Source organism: Lemur catta, chromosome 5 (assembly GCF_020740605.2).
Source record: "Lemur catta isolate mLemCat1 chromosome 5, mLemCat1.pri, whole genome shotgun sequence".
NCBI classification, from domain to species: Eukaryota; Metazoa; Chordata; class Mammalia; order Primates; family Lemuridae; genus Lemur; species Lemur catta.
In genome coordinates, this window is record NC_059132.1 from 97667963 (window position 1) to 97694868 (window position 26906).

Here is a 26906-nt window from a genome sequence, read left to right on the forward strand (position 1 = left end):
AAATGTATTCTTTCATTTTGTGTGTGTACTTTTCTTTGAGATTCATTTTTAACATCTTTATTGAGATTTAATTCACATACCATAAAATTCAGTCCTTTAAAATGTACAATTCATTTTTAGTATATTCACAAAGTTACACAACTTTCATCGCAATCTCATTTGGGAACATTTTCATCACCCAAAAAGGAAACTCATACCTATTAACAGTCTCTTCCCAGTCTCCTCCTGCCCCACTCCCTACTCTCCCAGTCTTAGGCAACCACTAATGTACTTTCTATCTCTCTAGATTTGCCTGCACTTCACTTTTAATATTACTACATTACATACAGGTTAAGGCACAAGTTGGATGATAGTCATTATGAAATACAGAACTCAATTAAAAGACAGTATTATGAAATGTAGACACAGGGAACCACTACTCCCTTCCCCTTCCTCCACAAATAGCAAATGTAATATATTAAATAACATTGAATTAATAATAACCCTGTCTCAGGGTAAAAGCCAGTCCTGAAAAATTCCAACAGTGAGTTTACTTACAGTATGGATAGTGGGAGACATAGTATCAACTTCATCCTCATCTGACAGGTCAGCTATGTTCACTGAATTTAAGTCAGCAATGTCATCTATGTCCTCCTCTCCTGTTAGTGTTGTAAGGGTATTGCCCAGAGCATTTAGCCTTTTGCCAATGTTAGGATCCATGTGGACGTCAATCCCACACATTTTCCACAATACATTGAGTGTCCAGGTTCCAGCACTACTACTTTCTGTTTAAATATAGAAGTGGCATTTTTGGTAAGTCCTGAGTATAGGAATTTAAATAATTCTACATTTAAGTGATAACGTGGATGATGGTCATATATATTAACTAATGTCTTTCACAGCTAGATTTGTCAGAAACATTATACTACGGGATTGATTTTCCTATACGTATAGTGTGCATCTATTGTTTCCTCTGTATAGCCCCCTTTTTCCTTCAGATTCCTTCCCCTATCCCCAAGCTGATGCACCATCCCACAGCTGTAGTAGGAATTGCCATGACCCCCTAGCTCATTACACAGAATTAATTAGGTAACTGGTCCAGGTGAAGGTTAAAGCTAGAAAAATATGAATCTTTCCCTGGACTTCAGAAAAGGTTGGTCCCTCTATAGTGACTGAGGATGGGGAAATGAGGCTCATGAGCTCTTGGCAACCATGCTTCCTGCCATGTGTAAGGAAGAGGTAATCAGTTTTTGTTTTTGTTTTTTTAACTGAAGCAGCCATCCAGGAGCAAAGACAAGAGCTGGAAAGATCCTCGTGACAGGTGGGATCTTGATCCCAGCAGTTCCAAAGGCCTCTGAATTGACTAGGTTCTTTCTCTTCCCTGAAACAGCCATTCCTAAGTTTAATTTTAATCTGCAAATATCCTTCAGATCTTTTGGTTAAGCTGATTGGGGTGGGTTCTTGTCACTTATAAACAAGAGTCTGGACAAAGACTTTTATATGACCTCTCGCCCAATATGTGTGTTTGCTTCAGTCATCACACTTTCCTTCTGACATTGCTGCTGGAAATTTCCTAACTTTTCAGTTCTCTGTCAATGGGGACTATAGGCCTTGGTGCTCTCTGAGAAAACTTACTTAGGATCAGCACTGAGGCTAGGAAGATAACATAGAATAGTAGAGAGACCCTGTAAATCTACTAACCTTAATCAGTTTCTACCCCTCTCAACATTTTACGACCCCTTAAATAAGTATCTCTTTTTAGTTCACCCTGTCCAATTTTATAAGGGTGAAATAAAAATTTACATTCCACTGTCATCTTAGTCAAGTTATTACTTCCATAGTTATGTTCTAACTAGTTTCCTCGTTTTTTTTATCCTCTAATCTTTGAAAGTGTCCCTTTGATAGTGTCACCATCTGCCTTCTTGTTCAAAATCATGCAGTGGCCTTCTCACTGCCCACCAAATCAAGTTTAAACTCCTTAATTTGGCATTTAACATTTTTCCCATCTTACTTTTCACATAACTCTCTGTTCCAGCCAAATTGGACAACTCTAAGTAGACACTGTGCTTTAACATCATGTTTGATGTTATTCTCTCTGCCTGAATTTTCCTTGGCCCACACCTCCCAGTTTTTGCATAAGGAACATTTGCATCTCTGTTTAAAATGCTTAATCTTCCATGAAATTTTCTCTGCTCCCAGTGTCCCATATTTGAAAGTATTCCCCCCTCTTGTACATTTCAATGGCAACTGGAATTTTATATTTTATTGTACATATCACTTATTTCAATGTAATTTTGCTGCATATACCTTAACTATATAATCAAAATTTAAATGTATGGAAGATAGAAAGTATATTTTATTCATCTTCATCTTTCCCAAAAACTTTTTGCACTGTATATTTATTATACACACTAGGTGTCTAATTTAACAACTGTTAACTATTGCAAAATAGTTTTTTTTATTTTAACAGATTTTGGAGGTACAAATTGAATTCCGTTACATGTATATATTGTATAGTGGTGGAGTCTGGGCTTTTGGTGGACCCATCATTTGAGTAGTGTACACTGTACCCCATCATCCCTCACCACCTCCCAGCCTCCCCCTCTGTGAGTCTCCATCACTGTGTGCAAAACAGTTTTTTAAAATATTAGTGAACACCAGAATTAGCTTAGCTAAAAGATTCTTTTGCCACTAAAATAAAGGCAGAATTATATGTGATACATGTAACAAAGGTAATACTAAATGTGAACCTACCAGCTGCTGCTTGCCCTGTAGTCCGTGAACATACTTCATAGGTGCCATCTGGAACTACACCTGCACAAATATAACCCCAGCAACAGTTTTCAATAAAAATATTCTTGTGACTAAACATTGTACTCTAAAAGGATTCTGACTTTCCTGTGAAGGAGGTCACAGGACCCTCATGTGAGAGGTGCCCTCCCTATATAAATCCAGGGAAAAGGAGTATTCTTATCTCTGAAATGGAGAGATGTTGAACAAAGGCCTGAACAAACAGGCCTTGCTAAGTTTCTCTCAGTTTACCACCCTTGACTCAAACCCCTTTTTGTTCTTTGAAGTTTTCCACAACTGTTCATTCTTCATCAAACCCAGTATAAAAACACTCAAGTGTTTAACCAATTCTTTGGGACTTCATTGTCTTATAAAAGTTCCTGTGTCATATAAAACTTCTATTAAATAAGTCGGTATGCTTTTCTCCCATTAAGCTGTCTTTTGTAACAGGGGTCCCACAGAGAACCTAAAAAGGTAGAAAGAAAAGGTATTTTTCCTTCTCTACACATCAAAGTTGAGAATTTCACCTATAATTTTATCTAAACATTGAATGTTAAAACTTTCTGGTATAAAAGTTTCTGGTATAAAAACAATGAAAAGGTTTCCCCATTCTTCAAAGAAAACCCAGATGGAAAGATTTCCCTCTAGTGGAGAGAGGAAAAAAATTGCATAACAATGGCATAGCACCTTCTAAGATGCAATTAAGTATTACTTAATTTACAAGATTGGCCGAGGAATTTTAGTTCACAACCTTCTAATTCCTCAATTATAATTTTTATTCGTTTTTAAGATTAATGATGTTTTACCAATGCTATTAATATTTAAAATATTAAAACAGAAATAAACCCCTATACCTTCAAAATAGCATATAAAAACAGCTTTAGTTATACCTAATACTGAGTATAATCAAATTGGAGGAATTCACATTACACTCTGTATTCCTGCAAATTTGGACACGTGGATTTATTCATGTCAATATTAATTAAGGATAGAGTTCCTGGTCCTGGCTATTACACAACCTTTTCTGTGTATAATGAATTGGATCTTAAGCAATTATCACTTTCTTTCAAGATCCCCATGGAACCAAGGTGTTTTATCTAGTCATTCATGGATTGATCAGGAAAAATCAGGGAGTGAGCAAATCTTCAAATGTTATACCATCGAAAAGAACGCTTGGTTGGTTTACTTACCAAAATTACTGAAAGCTGCAGTTTTTCACACACATGTTTTGTTACCTTTAACTAGAAATAGCTCTCCTTTCTCAAAGTCTAAAAACACTCCTATATCTGAACATCCTTCAGTTTTACAAATGGAGACTTACTATATTACTTTTTAAAGTTCTAAACCTCATATAGAAAATAACGGATACTCACAGGCATTCATCACTAAATCTCCACGAATTTCTGGTTTCCAGTCATCCCACGATGTCTCAAAGCCATCAGCAAACCGGATACAAAAATTTTTGAAATGCCCTTTGCTAACCAGAGACTCTGAAGAGCAAGCAGTGATGAGAGTACTTTCAATGGTCAATACTAAAGCAGAACCAGTGTCAAGGTCTCCAGTGTGATTAGACTGCAAAATACATTAAAGAAGACATAAGATAAAAGGTGACAATTTTTGAAATTTAGAAATCCTCACTGGATTCACAGGAACAAAAATCTAGAAAAGGTCAAGCCTAGAAATCTTCATTAAAAAGCAGCTTAGAAAGATAACTTTTAAAAATTGAATTACTCAAGTGAAATGCACCCGCAATGTGCATTTTTTCTTACTTAATTTGCAAAGGGCTAATTATCTACTGTCCTATCTTAAGCCTCTCTTTTAGTGGTGGGGAGCACTCCCTCTATGACATATCCTTGGTGTGTACAGCCTTCCTAAGCCCTATCCAGCACATTAAAAATTACCATATTTCATTTCCTGAAACACAAACACCAATGTTGCCCATCCTCAACCCAAAGTTTTTCTTAACACCATCTTACCAAACAGAATTCTGAAAGATAAATTCATTCAATAATAGATTACAGGTTATTTAAAGTAAATTCTAACAGTAAAATATAGACCTCTGTATTTGACTATTGTAACTGTTGCTTCTTGGCCTGACAGGTGTTCATAGCACTTTTCTCTCTCATATGCACATGTATATGCAAATATATATTTCTGAGACTTGTTTCTAAATTATGAAGAGAAAATGCTTGCTTTATCCAGGTGTATTCATAACTTTGAAGTTTCATTAGCATTAAATTTTACAGTTTAAAAGCATTTTGGAATTCCCTACTCTACTATAGATGAGTTTATTAAATAGTATTTTTAAATATCCTTTTATTTCCATTTCATAAGCAAATCTATACCAAAGATTTCTTTGCTAAAAAACAAAAGATTCTGAAAACTAAGTTTATTTATTAAGGTAAAAAATAAGAGCTATCAAATGAGTGTTGATCTTATCACTATTCTGAAGCATATCAGAGTGCTTCAGAGAAAAGTCTCATGAGATTCAGATTTAACACACTATAGATGAATAATAGATGAGGGAATTCAGTCTTACTTGCTATCTACTAAAGTCTACTAAACTTGCTATCTATTATACCATTATAAGCTGTCATCCTGAAAAATTATTGTTATACTCTATATATTTAGAAATGGTCAAGTAGAAATGCTTGGCTATTAGTCGATGACTTGATTTTTTGTACCTGTGCAGTATTTGTGATAGGTAGGCAAATTCCCAGATCATTGACAGTGAGCTGGAGGAAAAGAGTCCCAAAGGCCTGGGCTGATGTTTGCTGGATACCTGGTAGCATATCTACTACTTCCTTTGTAGCCATATGAATATCCTTATGTAAAGCCATTCGTTGTTCATTCCAATTGTCATAGGCAGCCTTATAATTCAGCCAAAACAGCACAGCTTTTGATAATTAAGGCAGGGCAGGAAAAAAATTAAAATCAACACTGTAAATCTTTATGTAAAGTAAACTCCACAGCTACAAAATCCTGTTGATTAATACAAATTACTCTCAGAAAACTCACATTAAAATTAGAAAGGATCTAAGAGGATATATAGTCAACATTTTTCATTAACAAATGAAAAAATGAAAAAGAAAGCAGGCAACTGAAAGAAAGAAGAAAATCCAGGTCCGTTCCTTTGTTCATTGACTTATTTGTGAAATGCCTATTATATGGTAAGCATTGCAACGGAATAACAAACAAAAACAGATACGGTACTTGACTTATCTGCAGAGCTTACTGTTTCTACTTTTAAAAATTCCTGAAGGAGAGGTACATAATGCTAGGAATATACATTAAAAGGATTTGATATAAAGAGAAAGGTCAAGGATGTCTGAGCTTGTCAATAAGAAATAAATGTGAGGGAAAACCTTCATTTCATAGCAGTGTATAGATAGAGAAGCCTAAAAAAGAAACAAAGATGATGGGGCCACAGAAGCAGGAGGAAAAGCAAGTACAAGTTGAGCATCCCTACTTTGAAAATGAGAAATCCAAAATGCTCCCAAATCCAAAACTTTTTGAGTGCTGACACGACGATGCCACCAGTGGAGAATTCCACACCTGACCTCATGTGACAGACAGCAGTCAAAAAAGGAGTTAAAACTCTGTTTCATGAACAAAATTATTAAAAATGTTCTATAAAATTATCTTCAGGCTATGTGCATAAGGTGTATATGAAACATAAATGAATTTCATGTTTAGACTTGGGTCTTATCCCCAATATATCTCAATATATATATGCAAATATTCTAAAATATGAAAAAAATCCAAAATCGGAAACACTTCCAGTCCTGAGGATTTTGGATAATTGATACTCTATCTGTACTGTGTCAAGGACACCAAAAGTAGAAAGTACTTTAAGGACCTGGTGAAAGCTGATGAGAAGTCAGTAAAATGAGAAATGAAAAACATGCGCACAGGATGTAGCAAAATAAACTGTTATCTGTAACACTGCCAAATGGTCAATTTTCTAACGAACAGATCTTTTTGTTAATACCAGCTTATGCCCTCACTAATTGAAATCTTAAATGGTTTCAAAAATGGCTCATTAGCTTTAAAGTACGATTCAAACACATTTGCCCAATCTACATTAATTAGACCCCGTCTACCTCTTCAGCCTACTTTCTCATTATTTTCTTTCATAAAAGCTGCTACTATATTTTCTAAGACTTCTGTGCTCATAGACACATTCACATTCTCTCTCATTTTGCAAATGTTTATTTAGTTCTTACTGTATGCCAGGGATTATTCTAGGTCCTGGAATATACAAAGGTAAACAAGAGAAACTTTCATTTCCTTGTCTACCCGGTGAACTCCTAACTAAAAGTTGAATCTAAAGAATTAGTTTCTCCTTTAAAAAGCACTGGCAAAGTTAGAGACTTCCTCAGATTCTAGAATATACATCTCTAACTCTACTTTATATTCTACTTTGGTCTCTTTTCCACTGGACTCAATGTTCCTTGACGGAAGGGATCCTGTTGTCCATTTTTTAATTCCACTTTTGAATATTTAAATTATAAATATTTATGGAACAAATGAATAAACATAGTGCCAAAACACAAATAGGTACATTAGTTATCAAAACAAAAAAATAGAATTATAATTAAAAAGTTTGAATCAGAAACTCCTATGTATCTATATAGCAAGCAAAATAACTTTAAAATGTAAAATAACTTTTAAAAATTGAAAGAGAATAAGCAAAAAACTTTTTTTTGGATGTCCACATTTCAGATTTAGGAGACATTTAGCTGTCAACCATTTACACTGGTAAACTAGAGATGATTTTTATCTAGCATTACCAAAACCTTTCTAAATCCTAGAAGATAGTTTCATCTTACCTCTATCAAAGGCCACAGGCTGTGCATAAACAATTGGTCTATTCAAAGTAATAAGCACGGCTTCCCTATCTGAAGAACCACTGATTTCCTCCCGAAGGGCATTTCTTAATCCAATTCTGGTTTTAAAATAGGCAACTTGATGAAAATCAGAACCAGCTTCCTCATAAACCTAAAATAAAATTTAAAGTTCAATAAAATCAAATGGAAAATATTTTAATAAAAAATTAAATACCATTAATGATACTATTCACCAAAAAAACCCCTAAAATATATTCTCAATTTTAATTGTTAATGATATATTCCTTATACTCAATATTTGAAATTAATATACAATATAAATAGCCATGTAAAAGGTAAATATGAAGTCATAAAGTTTATATAAAAGCTAGGAGGAGATTCATATGCTGAATAGCAATGTATTAAATGTTTCAAAATAATTAGAATTTCTCAAAATGTGTTTCCATTAGAAGAAATTACTTTTTCTAGAAATGACAAGAAATTTTAGTTCATTTTTCCCTCCACATAATATTTACTGTAGCAATTCAATTTTGAAACTATGATTGGCATTATTGTACTTGGTTCTTCAAATCAGAGAGAAAAAAGGTTAAAATCTACATAATAATTTTTAGCAAAATAAACATGAAACAAATTCCAATGAGCTGCAAAAGTTAATTTTTATAAAACAGAATTTGACTACCTGCTGCCTATTTCTTTAAGTTTATATATGTAACATTATCATATGCAAAACTTGCCAATATTCTACTGGGAAAGTATAAACTTAACATTTTAAGAACTGAGTAATGTTAGTACAAGGCATTGAAATACAAAATAATATTTAAAAAAAAATTACAAGTAAAATATTTATGAAGATACGAGAGTTAAGTTTCATTGACTGTATTTGCACTAAACTATAACAACATGCTGCCATAATACTCAATGAACTGCCAAGGTAAAATTATAAGAGCTTTCTTAAATGAGTTTTCATTAGAATTTACAATCAGAAACTTTAGGAACTTAAGCTAAATATTTTTGTAGATATAGTAATGCATAACTTAAAGTAATTCAAATGATATGCAAAATTTAAAACTACAGTTCTAATATCAATATATTCTATACTCACTTGATGTTTGACAATTTGCCCTAAAGCCAGATTTAAATCCACTTGGCATTTACCAAATAGTTTCAGATAGCTACTACTTCCTGGCGAAGCTTTGGTTTGAAGTCGGTTAGAAAGTTCCAGTTCAATCAATCCAGTTTCAAATCTCACAGCTCTCATTGATGGAGTAGTGGCCGTTACTTGAATACCCTAGTAGATTATACATTAGGAGGAAAAAATAATCATAAATTAACAATATACACGTACTCAAATGCAATCTTTCAATATACAATAAAATAGCTATGTTTTAAAACATATACAGGCATACTTCAGAGATGAATGCAGGTTCAGTTGCAGACAACTGTATGAAGTGAGTATTGCAAAAAAGCAAGTCACATAAACTTTTTGTTTCCTAGTGCATATAAAATGCTATGTTTACACTGTACTATTGTCTATTACACTGCCTGTTAAGTGTGCAACAGCATTATGTCTAAAAAAACCAACATGCATACTTTAATTAAAAAACACTTATTGCTAAAAACTGCTAACAATCATCTGAGCTTTTAGTGATCTATAATCATTTATTCATTCATTCATTTATTTTTAGAGATAAGGTCTCACTCTGTCCCCCAGGCTGAAGCACAGTGACACAATCACAGCTCACTGTAACCTCAACCTCCTAGGCTCAAGGAATCCTCCTGCCTCAGGCTTCCAAATAGCTGGGACTTCAGGCACGCGCCACCAAGCCCAGCTAATTTTTTTTTTTTTATATATATTTTATAGAGACCGAGTCTTGCTATGCTGCTCAGGCTGGTCTTGAACTCCTGGCTTCAAGTGATCCTCCTGCACTGGCCTCCCAAAGTGCTGGGATTACAGGTGTGAGCCACCATACCCAGCCACGAGTTACAATCTTTTTGCTGATAGAGGGTCTTGCCTTGATGTTGATGGCTGCTTACTGATTAGGGTGATGGCTAATGAAGGGTAGGGTAGCTGTGGCAATTTCTTAAAATAAGACAACAGTGAAGTTCACCACATTGACTGACTCTTCCTTTCATGAAAGATTTCTCTATCACATGCTATGCTGTTTGATAGCATTTTACCCACAGAACTTCTTTCAAATTGGAGTCAATCCTCTCAAACCCTGTTGCTGTTTTATCAATTAGGTTTATGGAACATTAATTTCAACAATGTTCACAGCATCTTCAACAGTAGATTCTATATCAAGAAATCATTTTCTTTGCTTATCCATAAAAAGTAACACCTTATAAATTCAAGTTTTATCATGAGATTGCAGCAATTCAGTCCCATCTTCAGGCTCCTCTTCTAATTCTAGTTCTCTTGCTATTTCTACCACATCTGCAGTTACTTCCTCCACTGAAGTCTTGAACCCATCAAAGTCATCCACCAGAGTTAGAATCAACTTCTTCCAAACTCCTGGTAATGTTGGTATTTTTACCTCCTTCAATGAATCTTAATGGCATTTAGAATGGTGAGTCTTTTCTAGGTTTCCAATTTACTTTGTACAGATCCATCAATCACTATTTGTGGTTGCTATAGTCTTATGAAATCTATTTCTTAAATAATATGACTTGAAAGTCAAAATTACTCCTAGATCCATGGGCTGCAGAATGGATATTGTATTAGCAGGCATAAAAACAACATTAATCTCCTTGTGTATCTCCATCAGAGCCCTTGGGTGATCAGTGCATTGTCAATGAACAGTAATATTTTAAAAGAAATCTTTTCTTCTGAGTAGGCCTCAACAGTGGGCTTAAAATATTCAATAAACCATGCTATAAACACATGTGCTGTCATCCAGGCTTTAGTGTTCCATTTATAGAGTATGGGCTGAGCGGGTTTAGTGTAATTCTTAAGGACCCTAGGATTTTCAGAATAGCACATGAGCATTGGCTTTAACTTAAATCACTAGCTGAGCTACCCCCCAGCAAGAGAGTTAGCCTGTCCTTTGAAGCTTTGAATCTAGGCATTGACTTCTCTTCTCTAGCTATCAAAGTCTTAAATGGCATCTTCTTCCAGTAAAAGGCTGTTGCGTTTACATTGAAAATCTATTGTTTAGTGTAATCACCTTCATCAATGATCTTAGCTAGATCTTCTGGATAACTTGATGCAGCTTCTCCATCAGCACTTGCTGCTTTGCCTTATACTTTTATGTTATGGAGATGGATTCTTTCCTCAAACCTCATGAACCAACCTCTGCTAGTTTCTAACTTTTCTTCTGCAGCTTCCTCACCTCTCTCAGCCTATTCTATTATAGAATAGAATTGAAGAAAGTTAGGGCCTTGGCCGGGTGCGGTGGCTCACACCTGTAATCCTAGCACTCTGGGAGGCTGAGGCGGGCGGATTGTTTGAGCTCAGGAGTTCCAGACCAGCCTGAGCAAGAGCAAGACCCCATCTCTACTAAAATTAGAAAGAAATTAGCCAAAACAACTAAAATATGTTGAAAATATTAGCTGGGCATGGTGGTGTATGTCTGTAGTCCCAGCTACTCGGGAGGCTGAGGCAGGAGGATTGCTTGAGCCCAGGAGTTTGAGGTTGCTGTGAGCTCAGCCAACCCCATGGCACTCACTCTAGCCTGGGCAACAAACCAAGACTCTGTCTAAAAAAAAACAAAAAGAAAAAAAAAAAAAGAAAGTTAGGACCTTGCTTTAGATGAGGCTTTGGCTTAAGGGAATGTTGTGGCTGGTCTGATCTTCTATCCAAGCCAGCAAACTTTCTCCATGTCAGCAATAAGGCTGTCTTGCTTTCTTATCATTTGTGTGTTCACTGGAGTGGCACTTTTAATTTTCTTCAAGAACTTTCCCTTTGCATTCACAACTTGGCTGATTGTTTGGCACAAGAGACCTCATTTCAGCCTATCTCAGCTTTTGACATGGCTTCCTCAGTAGTAAGCTCAATCATTTCTATTAAGTAGCTTTTGATTTCAAATAAAGATGTGACATGTGACAATATTTAACGATTAAATTTCCCATCTTCTATGGGTGAGTTCCTGGCACACCAAAACAATTACAACAGTAACATCAAAGATTACTAATCACAGATCATAATAGATATAATAATATTGAAAAAGTTGGAAATACTGTGAGAATTACCAAAATGTGACACAGAGACACAAAATAAGCACATGCTGTTGGAAAAATGGTGCCAATAGACTTGCTTGATGCAGGGGTGCCATAAACTTTCAATTTTTAAAAAACTCAATACCTGTGAAGTGCAATAAAGCAAAGCACAATAAAACAAAGTATGCCTGTATAGGATATATCTAATGGACTGATAAAACTGGCTACATTCTTTAATTTCTTATGTTAGTATGACTTTCTTAACTACTAAATTTGATTTCAGTATTTCATATTTAAAATTTAGAGTGTTCCATTGGCTGAATGCAATAATTATAATTAAATAACTAGTTGGTAAGAATGATTTTTATTTTTATGAACACTAATGTCTTAACTATTGAAAATATTAAGGTTTCTATTAAAGTATTGTTAATTAGACAAGTACAAAATATTTCTTGCAGAGTAAATTATAACAGCAATAATTGGAAAAAACCAAAATTTTGTAAGAAGGGAGTCGTTAAACTGTTATAACTGTATAACATATAACACAGACGTTCAAAAAGATGATCTAAATATTCTGATATGGAGAGGTATCCATAGATTTTTGAAATGCATAAATACATGCATAAATAAAAATACTTATATAAAAAGTCCTAAAAAACCCAGGCATGGTGGCTCACACCTATGATCCTAGCACATTGGGAGGCTCAGGGTGAGAGGATCACTTCAGGCCAGGAGTTTGAGACCAGCCTGGGCAATAGTGAGACCTCATCTATACAAAAAATTAAAAACAAAAAAAAAATTAGCCAGGTGTGGTGGTACACACCTGTAGTCCCAGCTACTCAGGAGGCTGAGGGAAGAGGATTGCTGGAGCCTACGATTTTGAGGTTGCTGTGAGCTATGATCATGCCACTGTACTCTAGCCCAAGCAAAAGAGTGATACCCTGTCTCAAAAAGAAGAAAGAAAGAAAGAAAGAAAAGAAAAGAAAGAAAGAAAGAAAGAAAGAAAGAAAGAAAGAAAGAAAGAAAGAAAGAAAGAAAGAAAGAAAGAAAGAAAGAAAGAAAGAAAGAAAGAAAGAAAGAAAGGAAAGAAAGGAAAGGAAAGGAAAGGAAAGGAAAGGAAAGGAAAGGAAAGGAAAGGAAAGGAAAGGAAAGGAAAGGAAAGGAAAGGAAAGGAAAGGAAAGGAAAGGAAAGGAAAGGAAAGGAAAGGAAAGGAAAGGAAAGGAAAGGAAAGGAAAGGAAAGGAAAGGAAAGGAAAGGAAAGGAAAGGAAAGGAAAGGAAAGGAAAGGAAAGGAAAGAAGGAAGGAAGGAAGGAAGGAAGGAAGAAAGAAAGAAAGAAAGAAAGAAAAAAGCCCTAAAAATAGTCAAACAATTGTTAAAGCTTTTTCTCTGAATAGAGGGAGTTACAGTTCATTTTTATTTTCTGTTTGGTAATTTATGTATTAGTAATATATGAATTTTCTATGACAAACATATATTAATTGATTAGTAAAATACTTCTATGAGTATCAATTATTATTTATGTTACCTTAAACTGCAAGTTTAGGGAATAGAGGAGAATTTTAGGCTTATCTCCATCTGCTGTTCCATCATGTTCATTCCAGAGAGGAATAGGCTGCTCCCCACCTAAAAAAAGTTAAATAATTGAGGGTTTGGGGCAATTTCTCTAAAAGGAAAAAAAATAACTATTTTGTGTATTAAAAAAAATCCTCACAAGATAGGTATTTTCTTTTTACTGACCATTAAACTCAGTCTTTAACAGAGCTCTTTAGCCAAGGTACATTTCAATGAGGCAGATGTATATAAGACATTGTCCGCATGTATAGACATTAAGAATAATTTAATAAGACTTAATTAAAACATTATACACATAACTGAACCAAATGTGACTGTACATCTCAGAAAATATATATGAAGGAAAATAAACTGGATTAATTTCTTCAACTAACAATGTGAACTTTGTTTATCTTTAGATGTGCTGCAAACAAAAAAGAATGAACAAAAAATAAAGGTGGAGAAATGAAAAATAAGGTAACACATGCCTAATAATAAAGAGTGTGATAGTAAATGTTTGTCCTGTGAACTAAAAAATATTAGGGGTATGGAGCCTGATGATAATGTTCCTATTAACAGCGCATTTTTTGCCCAGGCAATGTGGCATTCAGAAAATAATGTTCTAATATTTTACTATCTAACTTTTACTGGTACTTCTCTTTCCGTTGATTTGAAAACTTTTCTGTATGCTTATCTTTCAAATATTCTTTCTTAAAATGATTCATTTTTTTGTACGTATGTGGAGTTTAGCATTACACCAGGAAGTCTGTATAGGTGGGATAGGAATTTTTTTTTTCTATAAGGGAACACTGATGTTATCAAAAGAACTAAGAACCAAACAAATAAAAAGTTGCTTTTGTATGAGATAAAAATTAATCTTTTATGGGTTTTTGAAATGTAAACTAGAAGTCAAAATCTATTCAATTAGCACTATGATAGAAATTTATTTTGGTTTTCTACTAGAACAGAAAAAGAAAAAATAGGAAGAAAGGTACAGAAAGAGGCAGTGATCAAAAGAAGGCACGTGTGTGTAGGGTAAGACAGAGGAAATGTAGACAAGGATACATAACTTGGCCCAAAGAAAGAATGAAGACATTTGTACATAAAGATGAATAAACACACAGGAAAGAGAAAGAAAGAATGATATGGATGAAGAGATAGGGAACAAAGTATTCAAGGTTTGTGGATCAAATTCCAGAACACATTACTAATCTCTTATTTTTTCAAAGATACAGTGACATAATTTCTACTCTGAAATACAGACTGAATTATAGTCAAGAAAAAATATTATACAAAATAATGTCTATATTTTGAGGATTTGTTAGAATATTGTTACTCAAAATTGTTTATGACTATATGCCTATTTGACACTTTCTAACAGGATGGGTGAAATTAAGTCAGGAGAGTTCTTAGTTTCTCCTCTAGCTCTACAGGCAAGAGCATGGTTAAGAGTAACCACGAGATACAACAAACACATCATCATATGGGATCAAATGGGGTCAAATAAGATAAGAACTCCACTGATTCGTATTTTGAAAGTTGGCTGTCTCTTCTGTTTGCCCAATGAAATAATGAATAACTAGTATTTTTTATAAGTAATAAGAATAAAAATAAACTGAGGAAAATCTGAATCTGCTTATATGGTCTATCTATCCATCTAATCTTGGCTGCTTTTGTGTCAATCAAGTTTTATTTCAGATTATGGCATAAATATATCATTTTAAATGCATCTTATCCATTGCACTTGGTTAAGCTATTAACTTGTTTAGGCTATTTTGAAACTATAACTAGCCTGACAATTTTCTGAAAAATATTAGCATGACTTAACAAAGCCTGTGTTTAAGAAGTGTTGTTACACAGAGTCTTTCCCCAAGAGTTAAAGACTATACTAAGGTGTTTCTCTGGATTAACCATCAGGCTGTTAATTCCTTGGGACTTCTTTCCTACCCTTCTTAATAAAATATGTTTCTGGCCCAGTTCTAAGAAGGTAATCTCCTTTTATGCTTTTCTCTACCATGGCTGTACATACTCAAAAATAGGTCTCTTCTGTTTGCTTGGTCAGTGATTACCTACATCTTTCTGAAACCCAAGCACTCCTATAAATCCTCCATGGACAAATAAGAAATGATTCTTTAGAAAAGCATTTTCCTGACAAATCTGATGATTGTTGTGAACATATGTCTTCCTATACAATGGAAAATGTCCTAACACTAAATGTAACATGAAGGAAAACCATGAAGAAGAATATAAGAAAAGCTAAGGAAAGTAACTATGAAGAGTATGGGAGAGTAGAGAAGCAATACAGAGATCAGAGTACTGAGAAATTTGAGCTACAAGGGCTCAAAGCATTTCCTCTCAATATTGTTATGTTCTCTGGAGTTGAAAGAGTTAACAGAACACCTCTGCTTCATCAGGCCCTGTGCTAGCTAAATGATAAGTAACTTACACTTCAGCCATTTTCTCAGGGTTCATGGCTGTCTCTGCAGTCAAGAAGAAATAGTTCAAGGAGCAGACCTAGCCACTAAATGACTTTGGCACTATAATCTGATCTCTTTGTTCTTCATAGTGATTCAAAAGTCTTCATGTTTAGAATATTTATTTCCAGTCCTCTTTTTCCATTTCATTCTCAAAGAACTTGGGATATACTTGTATCTCCTGCCTGCAATCTAAAGGTTAAAAAAAGCCTTTCTCTTCCATCAAAAGCACCTTAAGGGAGGCTTACAGGGGCAATCTGATAGTAAGAACTCTACAATGCCAGCTTTTTACCATGAGAAATGCAAGATTAATGTAAGAGTCTACTTTTTAATTATACATATACAGTAATAAAATATTCCTTAGAAATCATAAAAACTTACCAGCTTGATATATTCTTAACAACTTTCCTATCACAGACAATATCCTAATGTGATTTTAATCAGGTAAATGGGCCACACCAAAACTTGTGTATGTTCCACAAGTAGAGGCATCTTCAGTCGCAGAAAGGAGTTTTGCTATGTATTTATCTCTTCTTTAATGGTTTTTAATAAGCCATTTTCAGAAAAACTCCATGGCTGCCAATGATCTGACCTTCTATGACCTGACTTGTTAAATTTTACAGTTCTGCTGGACTTCTTCAATTTGGTCATTAAGTAGCTTCCTGACCTCAGAACCAGCCCAGGAAAACTAGGGAAGCCTGTTGCTCACTTTGTGGCTACATAATTTAATTCCCTCATCCAGCGAGCACTGTCTTCCTTCAGAGCCTTATCAAATACGGGTCCATATGCTCTGCCTACATCCTTGCTATCTCACCTTCTTTCTTGCCACGCCAGTCTTCATTCTTAAGGTTTTGGATACAAATTCATTTGAGAAGCCTTTCCGATTCCTTAGACTAGTTTCTTCTACGATGCTGAATCAGAGCACCCCATTCTTGTCATTCACAGAACTCATCAAAATTGTAATATAAAACTAGATACTTAATAAATTTGTTAAATGGATACGTTAACCCATGAGCATAAAGGAAACTCCTCTTGATGTCAATTTATACATTTGACTTAAACATTCTTTTAACATGATAGCATTCATAGTGGAAATACTCAGCATTAAGAATTGTCATACAGAACTTGTTTTTCACACTAGTTCCTCTTAATACTTTATCTCATGAATTAAAAATCAATAAAGTATTTTTAATCATACATATATTTCCTGCTGAACTGTATAAATGACTAATTAAGAATCTCAATTGTAATCTATTCTTGAGGCATAGCAAAAATATAATGAAGGCTGCTATAGACAACTTACCATGCAGCCAACATAGTTACCATCTGGTGCAAAGGTTGAAATCTTAATAGTTACCTAAATGTTGTTCTCAAATCAATAAGATTAGTTTGTTAATAGACATACTTTAAGCTTTTCTTAAAAGGGAAAACACAAGGGAGCTTTTTGAAGTTTATGAATCTTAAATGTGTATATTGCACATGACAAAACTAAAGCAAAGACTATAGATGGGAAAGCCAGAAAAGGCATGCAGAGTTTTGCAGGAGTTACCTGACAATTATATCTAAATGCTGTAATCAGTACTCATACCACAGACACATGGGATGTGATGGAACCAATGAGAATAAAAACCTACACCTATACTATAAGGTACCAGATTATCTTACCAGAAACTTTTTGTATTACTTCATTGACTTCCTTCATGAACACTTTCTGTACAAATACCAAGTGGTTTAGAAGATCGGTTGTGAGATTATGTTCAAAGGAACCAACCTGCCAAACAAAATTATATTAGATTAACACTACTGATTATATTAGTTTTACATCTTTTTCCTCACATAAATCATACAAAACTCTGAGGAAAAAGAGATAATTATCTACATACTATCTGAAGTCAATACACTGAAAAAGTGTTAAAAATACTCAGAGTTCCTAACACTTTACTGGCCTGACACTGTTATGGGCCATTCCCAAAATGTTTTTTTTTTTTTTTTTTTTTTACATAAAAGTAGTCAATAAGGTATGAGAAATCTTTTGAAGACAAATGAAAAATACATACATAACTTGCTAATTTTGAAACTAAAATTTTGCCTAGATTAAAATTTGTTTTTAATGATGACTTTTGTGGTCTTAGAATCATAGACAAGTATCATTATAAGTAAAAATAAATTTATTTACTCATTAAAATATATATTGACCATGTATTCTATGTACCATGTTAGGTGCCAAGGACACCGCTATGAATAAAAACCACAATCCCCAATCCCTAAGCCACAGCCTGGTACCAGTCCATGGCCTGTTAGGAACAGGGACATGCATCACTGCCTGAGCTCTGACCTCACCCCCACACCAGCTCACCCCCATCCATGGAAAAACTGTCTTCCATGAAACCGGTCACTGGTACCAAAAAAGTTGGGGACTGCTGCTCTATACAGATCTTTAGATTATCATTAATAATTATGTATACCTGTATGAATTATGTAAACTTGTAAAGGCTCAGTTTCAACTTATAAAATGAGAATAAATATTTCTACTCAAAGGATTGATTTAAGGACTGCAGAAGTCAATGCGTGTAAAGCACTTGACAAAAGTTAGCTGCTATTCCCTTTTTATAATCAAATGAACCATGAAAATATTGCAGAGATGGATGTTAAGTACAATGTAAGAAATGTTAATTAAAAGATGACTAATATATATTTTAAAAAGCATGTTTAAATAAAACTACAGGGAGAAGGACAGGCAGGCAGGAAGACACACAGACACACACACACAAACATCATGATTCGGTGTAGAGTTCTTCTGTGGGAATAAATGATTTAATGCTTTTCCTTAAAAGTTTGAATCAGTATATCTTTTAGTACACCTAAATCTTGAAGCCTCCTAAATTACAAAGAATAAGAAAATTTAAAAGTAGACTTACTTCCGCCACACAACGGAGATAATTTCCCTGTAAATAGTAACCTTGTTTAGACGGCAGTTCGTCTATACTCCACACTTGATCTGAATAACTGTCATGTTCTTCCATTATATATTTCCCTGACATAGTAACAGGAGGAAGGTTAAGACTGGCAGAAGGAGGAATGGTTGACATATCTGTGGCAGAAACTTTTGAAGTAAAACGTAGTCTGTGATTTGGCAGCTCAAATGTAAATCTTGTCTGTGCACCTGTAAGAAATAAAAAATGTTATTGTCTGTGCAGATGCTCATTCACTCATTCATTCCTCACTTTTTCCAAAAATGGTGTGTAAGAAAGACAGATAGGTCACAACTACCCACTACTCCAACCAGCCAAACTCGTTGACTATCACTTGCAAGCTTCAAGGAGTAGGGAGTGTCTACCACTGTTGCTACCATTACCATTACTGCCAACTTATCACCAAATAAAAATACCAAGATTGAAGTAATCCTAGGCCTCAGTTACTGAGTCATCCCTTATCACTAGTGCAGTCATTCTTCTACTGTTTTTGTCCCTTTGCTTCAAATTTCAAGAAGAATTTGGGGTTCTTAGCTTTCTAGATAATATACTTACTATTCTCTGAAATATTTCTATATTTCTAGTTCTAAACTGCCCATCTGGCTTTTGACTCCCTGCTTCTGTTGAGCCTTTTATTTCATGTGTGCCACGAATAAATGACTGAAACTAATCTAATTTATTGTCAGCCCTGGCTTCTAATATCTGAAGGCCTAAGACTTCTAACTCTGCCCAATCTGGAAGCTCACTTTAGAGTGCTTCTGTTTCTGGTAATATAAAGGTCTAAATGTTCAGAAAAAAAATATTCTTAATAAAGAAAGCCTAAAATGCTAGAGGTGGGAATCCATATAGATCCCCAGTGGATGCCTGAAACCACAGATAGTACCAAACCCTATGTATACTATGTTTATTCCTGTACATAGATATCTATGATAAAGTTTAATTTATAGTGAGAGATTAACAATAATAATAAAATAGAACGATTATAATATATTGTAAAAAAGGTATGTGAATGTGGTCTCTCTCTCAAAATCTTATTGTATGTAATATTTTCAGACCACAATTGACCACATGTAACTGAAACTGAGAACAAAATCCATGAATAAGGGGGGACTACTGTATACACATACATATATAAATATATGCTTGTATGTATGTATTCATATATATGTACATGAGTGTTTTTAAAAATTAGTGTAATTTATCATGTTAACAGAATAAAGGAGAAATACAATTTCATTTCAATCGATACAGAAGAAAGTATCTGATTATATTCATCCATTATTCTTCACAGAAAAACTCTTAGCACACTAGGAAAAGTATATATTCTTAACCTAATAAAGAGAAACTAGCAAAAATCTACCACAAACATCAAACTCATTGGTGAAATGTTGATTCCCTTAAAAAATGGGGCAAAGCAAGAATAAGGCAAGAAAAAGAAATAAAGAGCATAAAAGCTGAAAATAAGAAACAAAAGTATCATTATTTGCTGTTTAAATAGTATGACTGTCTATAGATAAAACTCCAAAGAATCTACAACTTATTAGCAATAATAAAATAGTTCATATTGCTGGTGAGTATAAGATTAACATAAAAGCATCAAGCATATCTGTGCATACTACCAAAGAGTTTAGAAAAATGCCATTTTAAAAAAGATAACAATTGTAGTAGCTACAAAAATACAATAAAGTATCTAGATATCTAAATAAACAAATATATCTTGCAAAAGATACACAAAAAGCGTGAAGTAGAAAAATTTTAAATTTTATGGAAAAACATTAAAGACCTAAAAAGAGAGAAATAGCTTATTCAGGAATAGGAAGGTTAAATAATGTACAGTTGTCAATTCTCCCCAAATAAATCTGTAGATTTAATTAAATTCCTATAAAAATCTAAACAGGTTTTTTCAGGGAGTTGACAAATTGACTCTAAAATGTATATGAAAGAGCAAAGAAACAAAAATAACTAGGACAATTCCCAAAAAGGAAAAGCAATGTGACACCAGTGCAAACAGACCAATGAGACAGAATAGAAAGCTCAGAAATGAACTCTGACATTAAAAAAACAATATATAACTAATTTTTAGATTATATATTACTGAAAAAATAGATTAATCAATAAGTGATGCTCAGATAATTGGTTATGCATATTATCCCACACCAAATTTTAAAATAATAATTTCAGATAGATTAAGAACTTAAATATGAAAACTCAAATCATTTAATAAAAAATATAAAAGAATCTATTTAATTTTCTGGGAAGAAAAGGATTTCTTCAGGATACAAAAATACACATCATACAGGAAGTACTGAGAAATTCATTTACATTAAAATTAAGAATATCTTGATCAAAAGTGAAATGATATCCCTCTAACTGGGTGACAACATATGTTAAACAAATAACATCAAAGAAACTGGTTCATTCATTCAACTTAGGTTTAAATTGGAGAATTGGCCTCAATAGTTGGATAACATTAAAGAGTTCAAAGCACAATCCATTCTGGCCATTCAAGGATCAGCACTGATTTTTTTTACTTGACTGGAGAATATTATTAGGGCATTAAATATGAAATGTCTAATTTCGAATCAAAAGTGTAGTTTATTGTATCTCAAACAAGAAGCAATACAATTAATCAAAGTGTGTGCCTAAACTATCAACACAGTTTTGCCATCTTAACTATAGCTTGTTTATTCCAGCAGCAAAGAAGCCTGGAGAGCGAGTGGCGATGAAATCGTGAAAGGCATTTTCCATAGCTCATTGAGAACTGAATATTTCTCCTTGCAATAAGTGGTCCAAAGCCCGGCCCGGAAGAAGTGGTAGTCAGTTGGTGCAAGGTCTGGTGAATATGGTAGATGACAGAGAGTTTCCAAGTCCAGCCTCTGTAGTTTGAGCAGCATTGTTTTTTGCAACATGTGGTCTTGCAAGAGGATTAGCCTATCTCTATTGACCAGTCTCAGCTGCTTATGACAACCATCCTCATTATTTCATCCAACTGGCTGCAGTAGACATCCACTGTAATCTGTTGAACAGGTTTCATGAAGCTGTAGTGGATAATACCAGTGCTGGACCACCAAAGAGACACCATTAGCATTTTTTGAAGAATATTCGGTTTTGGACTGTGTTTTGGCACTTCATCTTTATCCATCCTTTGTGCTGAATGCTTGCAATTGTCAAAAAGAATCTATTTTTCATCACAGATAACAATATGGTATAGAAATGGCTCGCCTTTATGTTGTGACAACAAAGAAAGGCAAGCTTTGAGACGATTTCTCTTCTGATGCTCGTTTAATTCATGTGGTACCCATCTGTCCAGCTTCTTTACCTTGCCAATTTGTTTTAAATGGTCCAATATTGTTCGAATAGTAACATCAAACCCCGCTGCTAATTCACGCATAGGTTGAGATGGATTCACTTCCACTACAGCTTTCAGCCCATTATTTTCCACCTTGGTCTCAGGGCACCTGCATGGCTTACTTTCAAAATTAAAATCACCAGAGGGGAACTTCTCAAACTATCGATATACCATGCATTCATTAGCCACATCCTTCTCAAACACTTTGCTGATATTTTGAGCTGTCTGCAGTGTATTGGTTCCATGATGGAACTCATATTCAAAAATAACACAAATTTTTGACTTACTCATGGTTTCACAAAAATTGCTCTAAAAAAATATAAAAGATAATCACAGGCCAAAACATGCATTTGAAAAACTGAGGATGTATCTTCACAATGGGGAAAAAAAACAAGTGTCAAAGTGAAATGTCAGAAATATCAACAGTCAAACTTAGTACTTAAGGAAATCAGACATTGCATACTTAATGATATAATAATAAAATTCAAGTGTTATGATCAAAATTCCTTATATTTTCATATAGTATCTATAAAACCAAATTTACCTTTCCATTAATTAATTTCTCAAACAAATCGTAAATTTTAGGAGACTGAATTCAAAATTCAAGCTTACCTGTCATTCCATGACTTCTCATTCTTCCCATCTTGTATTCTGCTTTCAGAGATGGTAAAAGTGCTGCTCCAATGGCTATACCATCTAACATGGCACTGAATTTAAGAACAATAGGCTTTTTTTCTAAGCCTTCTGGCAGCTGAGGAAATTCATTTGTTTCAACAGGAGTTTGATTAACACTTGTTGGGGTTTTTTCAGAAGGCAGTGGCGTTGCAATATCTTCTTTTACAGGCTGAGGGCTATAAAGCAAAAAATTAATTAAATAAACACAATTAAGAGCTTCCATTTTATTGTATAAAATTATTGGATTTAATGAAAAATAACAAATATATGCTGTGAACAGATGATTTCTTTCCAATATCAGATCATATTAAGACTTTCTAAAAACAGCCCTTGAACAATGATAATCTAGAAAAGTTGATAAGAAGAGTAACAATATAAACTCCTGGAATGTTATACTGCCAAGGCATGACTTAACCATTGTGCACTCTATTGTTGACGGTAATACTACTAATATTACTGCCACTACTATTATTACCACTGATAACAATAATAATGCCAACTCTAACAATAACAATAACTATTTGAGTGCCAGGTATTATTCTCAGTGCTTTGTGTATTTTATCTCATTTACCTCATAAAACTGTTCAAGCAGGTACCATTATCTCCACTTTGTAAATGAAGAAGCACAGCTAGAAAGTAGTGAAACTAGAATTTGAACCCAGTTAGTCTGACCCCAGGGTCTTATTTTTAATTACTACGCCATTGATAAGGAAAAATTTCTTAGAGAATTGTAAAACTAAGACTCATGTACACATTCTAGATTCCATATTCCATTCACAATGTATTTAAATTTTTACTACTTAGGTCAACTTCAGCCATGATTTAATGTTACATCAAAATTAAAGATCTTTGATAGAACAACTGGAAAAATCACTGTTTTAGGATACCATGAAAAGACACACTAATGTTTTCCCACTTCGTAGGATGGGGAAAAGAAAACATGACAAATTTTTTACCTTTCACATATATTTTTATTAGGTATAACTTTTGCAGACCAAGAATAAGGCTCTGCAATGCAGACACATGAACAAAGGTTATAGACATAGGGAATAAAGGTTAATATGCAAAGGTCTGATTTACTGCCCTTTAAAATATTTATATGGCATGGTCAAATGCTGCCTTGAATCATATACTATAATTTTATATAAAGGACAGCACAAGACCATGCATGGGACATAAGTGACTACTGCTATTTCTTAAATTTATGCAGTCATAAATTTCAGTGAATTCAGAGTAAACAAAGATTGATATAGTCCTAGAATTCATTAATTTGCTTTTTATTATTACCTCTTATTATGTCCACAAATCTCTAGGATCTCTTAAGCTTTGTTATGCAATACAGAACACTGACAATTGCATTTATGACATAGTACTTCGATCTAATATGACTCTCTCATGATCGTGTCTGGCTACTCTTTACCTGCCCCATGGTCCATAATGGTCAATACTTAAGAAATAACCCTTCATCTTCCTCCAAACTTTTGTTAACACAGCAAAGACTATCCTGAGATACCATATGGAATTACAGAATGTAAACAAACAAAATAACTTACGCTGTAGAAGGTTGTCTGATGAGGTCTGAGATTTGTTTAGACAGTTGGTGGGAACTTCGAACCATCATGCTGTGTAAGGTGGCAGGGTGCTGAGGAATGTTGATGCTGATAGCTCCTACTTTGAACACAGCAGCATTGTTTGTCTTCAACCCTCTCTGGGCACTATAGAGGGCTTGGGATTTGGCAATACTACATTTCACTACGGTTCTATCAACAGAAAAGGAGGATCATTAAAATATAGCCAAATAAGGAGAAATTTTGAGAAAGTATTAAGAGCAAGATACTTTTAAATAATTTAAGGAACTAAAACAACTTAAGATTTTTCATATCTTTAAATCATATATTGAAGAAATATTCTTATCTAAAAATATTAAAATATATTTTATATTGTTTGCACTGAATAGTATTCTATTTCTTTAATAGAATTTATAGAAGAAAATAAGTATGTGCTTACGTGTAAATAAAAACATGAACACTAGCACGTTACATGCAAACATACACACACAAAATTCTATTTTGATTTTTTTCCCTATTCAGAACTTCTCCAACTTATTTTAGGGATCTATATAACCACTAAAAGGAGCAAACACTGAATATGAAAAGAAAAAAAAATTCACCATACTTCTTAAAATCTAATCAAGATGTCAAAGAAATTTTACTAACAATCACCCACTATGTTAAAAGAAATTGACAGGAAGGAAGAAATAAAGTAACTTGCATTTTCTGCTTTTTATTTTCAGTTTATATTTTCAATCAGTGGCAAAGAAATCACAGAAGTTTGATGCATAATGAGCAAGGCTACTGTTCTTAGTTAAGCATTAGTACACTTTACTAGTATAGACATAAAGCAAAGATACTATCTTTCTTCTTCTCTTTCCAATGCCTAGAACAGTGCCTGGAAGATGACAGGCACTCATCAAATATTTTTGAAATGAAAAAGCAGAAAGAAGTAAAGCAGAAGAATGACTCTCAACATTACAGCTGTGGAATAGTATACGATAGGACAGATAGTATACAGATAGTATACGATAGGACATGTATGTAGAAGCCATGATACAGCAGTCTTTAACATATAAAATGGAAAGGTAATGAACTACACTATTAAAGACCTACATAATAAAAAGATAGCTTCTAATATAAATGGTATCTTTCAAATGAGCAAAACATTCTCAACAAATAGATTTGGCAAAATATATAAAATGCAAATTTCGTATTAACTACAGGTTAGTTTACAAACTTTAATCTCTGCTTTGGCTGCAGAAGATTCACCAATGACTTATTTATAGTCTCAATGATACAAAGAATCAATTCATCACATTTAACTTCTTTTAGAATAAGTCTTGAGAGGCATAACAGTAGCTCTATCAGAGGTCTTGATTATTAACTGACAGTGTAATCCAGATCTTATATAAAATTTTAAAAAATGATTACTAGAGAACTATACTTCTTTCTTCTACAAGACACTATTTTCAGAGGTGATCACTGATGGGGATAGGGGTGGGAGTAGTCGTCTATGGAATTGGTCTAGTCAGCATGAGGGCAGGCTCAGGAATCCTGACTACTTAACTGAATTTTGAATCTTTTCTAACATTATAGTAATTAAAATCACTGTTTATCAACAACAATATTTCAAGTTCAGTTTCAACATGAGCCACAACATACCTAGATGGCGCTAAAATGCATATGGCTCTTTAGTTGTGAATAGCATCCATCTATTGAATAAAACTAGACACACATTTAGAAAGCAATCTGTCTTGCTTCTACCACAGCAGTCCAGACATTCCACACCTATCTTGCTATTTACCCTTATAACCTAGGATACCCTTATAACTTTAGGATATTTAGTATATCCTAAATATTACTTTTGATTATATAAGCACATACGCAACACTGGATTCTCAATTATATACCAAAAGTCAGAATGGAAAGCTAATGGGGCTGACAACTTCTACACTGTAGATTCTACTGTGGTATTTCCAGTGGAAATTTTGATATTAAGGACTTCAAGGGCTCTGTGTTGCCCAACTTGAAAGAGTCCCATTCACATTGTAGTCTATGCAAATGACGCCTACCACTACAACCTGACTGCTGCTGGACAACATGGTGGTCCTACTCTGATCAAATTAAACCAGAAACCGTAGAGCTACAGATCTGTCAATAGAGCAGCAAACTCTCCCCATCTTAAAAACAGAATTATAAGGTTGAGTTATGCAGATGCTTTCTTCTTAGTGTTTTAATAATTATTTTTGCAATTAGTGAAAACTCACTGGCAAAATGCAATATTTCAGCTTTCTATTATATCAAAAATTAACAAATTGTGATCATAGAAATTTTAGCAGTAACTTGTCTAAAAAAGCAACTACAGCATTACAACCTGTCAACCACAAGAAAACAAGGTATGAATTACCAAAAGGTAGCCCTTACCTGTGTTTTCCTTGAATATCAGTAAACTTCAATCTATAAAGGGTCTATATTAAAGCTACAAAACAATAACTACATACATTCACAGCAATAAAGAAAATTTAAATATCTAAAACTACTCAAAACTATGTTAAT

At 33.9% G+C, this 26906-nt stretch overlaps 1 protein-coding gene across 1 annotated transcript in view; it reads right to left on the reverse strand.

Moving 5' to 3' along the window:
- KIAA1109 (KIAA1109 ortholog) overlaps positions 1-26906 on the reverse strand; it is a 176047-nt gene that overhangs the window by 38327 nt on the left and 110814 nt on the right. The window contains exons 50-60 of the mRNA XM_045552328.1: positions 24351-24557; positions 22735-22973; positions 18720-18964; positions 17467-17572; positions 13302-13399; positions 8722-8907; positions 7602-7770; positions 5454-5665; positions 4143-4341; positions 2734-2793; positions 538-764 (exon numbers count right to left, since the gene is read on the reverse strand). Coding sequence (XP_045408284.1) covers positions 538-764; positions 2734-2793; positions 4143-4341; positions 5454-5665; positions 7602-7770; positions 8722-8907; positions 13302-13399; positions 17467-17572; positions 18720-18964; positions 22735-22973; positions 24351-24557 — 1948 coding nt within the window. The remainder of the gene's footprint in view (positions 1-537; positions 765-2733; positions 2794-4142; positions 4342-5453; positions 5666-7601; positions 7771-8721; positions 8908-13301; positions 13400-17466; positions 17573-18719; positions 18965-22734; positions 22974-24350; positions 24558-26906) is intronic.